This window comes from Lynx canadensis, chromosome B3 (genome assembly GCF_007474595.2).
Source record: "Lynx canadensis isolate LIC74 chromosome B3, mLynCan4.pri.v2, whole genome shotgun sequence".
In the NCBI taxonomy this organism is placed as follows: domain Eukaryota; kingdom Metazoa; phylum Chordata; class Mammalia; order Carnivora; family Felidae; genus Lynx; species Lynx canadensis.
In genome coordinates, this window is record NC_044308.2 from 69,774,169 (window position 1) to 69,777,254 (window position 3,086).

A 3,086-nucleotide genomic window follows, 5' to 3' on the forward strand; every position below is an offset into this window, starting at 1 on the left:
TTAAATAAAAGGAAAAGCTTTGGAATCCCATTTTTTTTCTATTGCTAGGTTTTTCTTGCTCTTTCCTTTTGGTTCCAGGTATGAGGCTTTTGTGCATGTATCTTTATTTTACCAGTCCTTACTGTTTATTCTGCAACCTACCTCTTTTTTTCAGATCACGTCACCTTTTAGCAGCAAATCTAAGTATATGGGAACCAGAGGGCTGGAGATGCAGAGTTGGACACACAGGCAAGGGAATATATCTCCTACATGGCAACATTTTAGTCTCTGAAAAAAATGGGTAACAATTAGAGAGATTCATGTAGTCACACAAAATTAGGGGCAGGGAACCGTCAGACTTGGCATTGGATCTTAGACAATTGAAATAATTGAAGTGGAAGAGATGAGATAAGAAAAATAAAAGTGCTAAGGTTGATGGAAGGATGGGGAGAGTCAATGGTTATGTGTAACTGTGACTTAGTGGGCATATCGTCATCCAAACTCCCAAAGCTTAGGGCTCCAATAGCTATAACCAAGGTTCACAAGCTTCAGAGATTATAAAGATCTGGACAGATAAATGTCATTGGCTTCCTTAACTTCCCTGACTACCCCATTCTCCTTGCACATCTTGGGCGAGTCCTGCTAACCATCTTTTAGGTACTTATACTTCTGGGTTTCATGCAGGTACTCTGTGCCGTCAGATCTATTCTGCCCTTGGTCCTGGCATACACCCAAGTCACCTCTATATCCTATGTCTGGTTTCTTTAGCTCGCCACTAGCCTGTGGGCTTAGTGTGAATTGCAAAGTGATTGTAGGTACTGGTATAAGACCCTACTACAAGAGACATAATATGTGCCTGAGATGAGTTGAGGGTAAGAAATAAGACAACTTAAGGTCGCCTGAGTGGCTCAGTCGGTTTAAGCGTCCAACTTTGGCTCAGGTCATGATCTCACGGATCGTGAGTTTGAGTCCTGCATCGGGCTCTGGGCTGACAGCTCAGAGCCTGGAGCCGGCTTCAGATTCTGTGTCTCCCTCTGTCTGCCCCTCTGCTGCTTGCCCTCTGTCTCTCGCGTTGTCTCAAAATTAAATAAACATTAAAAAAATTAGAAGAAAAGAAATAAGACAACTTGAATGACTGAGGAATTATTGTATGAATAATTAAAATATTACCGGTGAGTGGTGCCTGGGTGGCTCGGTCAGTTAAGCATCCGAGTTGGCTTAGGTCCTTGATCTCATGGTTGGTGGGTTCAAGCCCTGCATCAGGCTGTTTGCTGGCACCATGGAGTCTGCTTAGGATTCTCTGTCTCTTTCTGCCTCTCTACCCGCCCCCACCCCCCAATCCCTCCTTCTCTGTCTCTCTCTTCTTCTCTCTCTGTTCTCCCCCTCTGGTGCTGTCTCTGTCTCTCTCAGTATAAATGCATAAACTTAAAATACTAAAAAAAAAGCAATAGCAGTGAATTCTGGCAAATTCATTTTTTACCTCTTCTTCTTTTTTCTGTTTGTGTTGCACCTGCACCCACCTTCCCTGCCCCTCCCGATCCTTGCTATATACATCTATGTTTTCATATTTGCTTCATTTTCTTGTTTATAGGTCTGTAGTCTTGGCAGCCATTGTGTTAGGAATATGTATGTGGAAGTGACCTCAACCTCTTTTGGTGACCACAGTAAAATGCATGTTTAATAATGACCCTGAGAAGGAATTGAGGGGATACCTGTTTTCACAATGTGAGTAGCCTGATTGATTAATCATTTTAATGTAGAACTTTATTAACATTCTCATTTTAGTTTCTTGTTATTTTCTTTTGTCTGGAACATTCTAGCGGATAAATCAATGGATAGAGCAAATCACCTCTGTGGTGTCAGAGTTTGTGTTCCTGGGACTCACGATTCCTGGGAGATCCAACTTCTCCTCTTTGTGTTCTCCTCTACGTTTTATATGGCAAGCATGATGGGAAACTCCCTCATAATACTCACTGTGATTTCTGACCCTCACTTACACTCCCCCATGTACTTTCTGTTGGCCAACCTCTCCTTCATTGACCTGGGAGTTTCTTGTGTCATTTCTCCGAAGATGATTTATGACCTTTTCAGAAAGCGTAAGGTCATCTCCTTTGGTGGCTGCATCGCTCAAATCTTCTTCATCCACGTCATTGGTGGCGTGGAGATGGTGCTGCTCATCGCCATGGCCTTTGACAGATATGTTGCCATATGCAAGCCTCTGCACTATTTGACTATTATGAACCGAAAAATGTGTATTTTGCTTACAGTTGCTGCCTGGGTAATTGGGTTGACCCACTCTGTGATTCAACTGGTTTTTGTAATAACATTGCCATTCTGTGGCCCTAATGTGTTAGACAGTTTTTATTGTGACTTTCCTCGGTTCATCAAACTTGCCTGCACAGACACCTACCGTCTAGAGTTCATGGTCATAGCCAACAGTGGGTTTATATCTCTGGGATCATTCATCATGTTGATTGTCTCGTACATTTCTATCCTGATCACTGTTCGGAAACACTCTTCAGCAGGCACATCTAAGGCCCTCTCCACTTTGTCAACTCATGTCATGGTGGTGATTCTGTTCTTTGGCCCTTGCATCTTCGTTTATATCTGGCCTCACCCCACCTCACACCTAGACAAAAATCTTGTTGTCTTTGATGCAGTTCTCACTCCTTTTTTTAACTCAGTCATCTATACATTCAGGAACAAAGAGATGAAAGTGGCAATGAGGAAAGTGTGTAGTCGGTTTATTATTTATAGAAGGATTTCTTAAATGACACAAGTATTACAAAATTTCCTTACTGACTTGAAGTAACATTACATATCTATAGTTTGAATACCAGATTCCAAGTACCTTACTACCATTGAGTTGTCCCAGATTAAAATAACAAGGGTCTTAAAAAATCTTAACTGAGAGATTGTGTTGCTGCCTGCGGTTGGTTGAAGGAAGCATGTGGTGTGAAAAACAGTAACTCCTAGAGAAGGACAATTGCTTGTCTCTCGGGAGACATTACCTTGATGAATTTACTGTGGTCTAGAATTGAAAATTGTGTCTCTTCAGTGTCTGAGTGCGTTACATAAGGGAATGCTGATTGATGCAAAATAAATTG

At 41.9% G+C, this 3,086-nt stretch overlaps 1 protein-coding gene across 1 annotated transcript; it reads left to right on the forward strand.

The window, feature by feature from the left end:
• The first annotated feature begins 1,810 nt into the window (after positions 1–1,810).
• Positions 1,811–2,749, forward strand: LOC115517156 (olfactory receptor 4F3/4F16/4F29-like). The gene is given in 3 exon segments (XM_030320274.2): positions 1,811–1,828; positions 1,830–1,860; positions 1,863–2,749. Coding segments are annotated over 3 exon segments (936 nt in total).
• Positions 2,750–3,086: the final 337 nt, after the last annotated feature.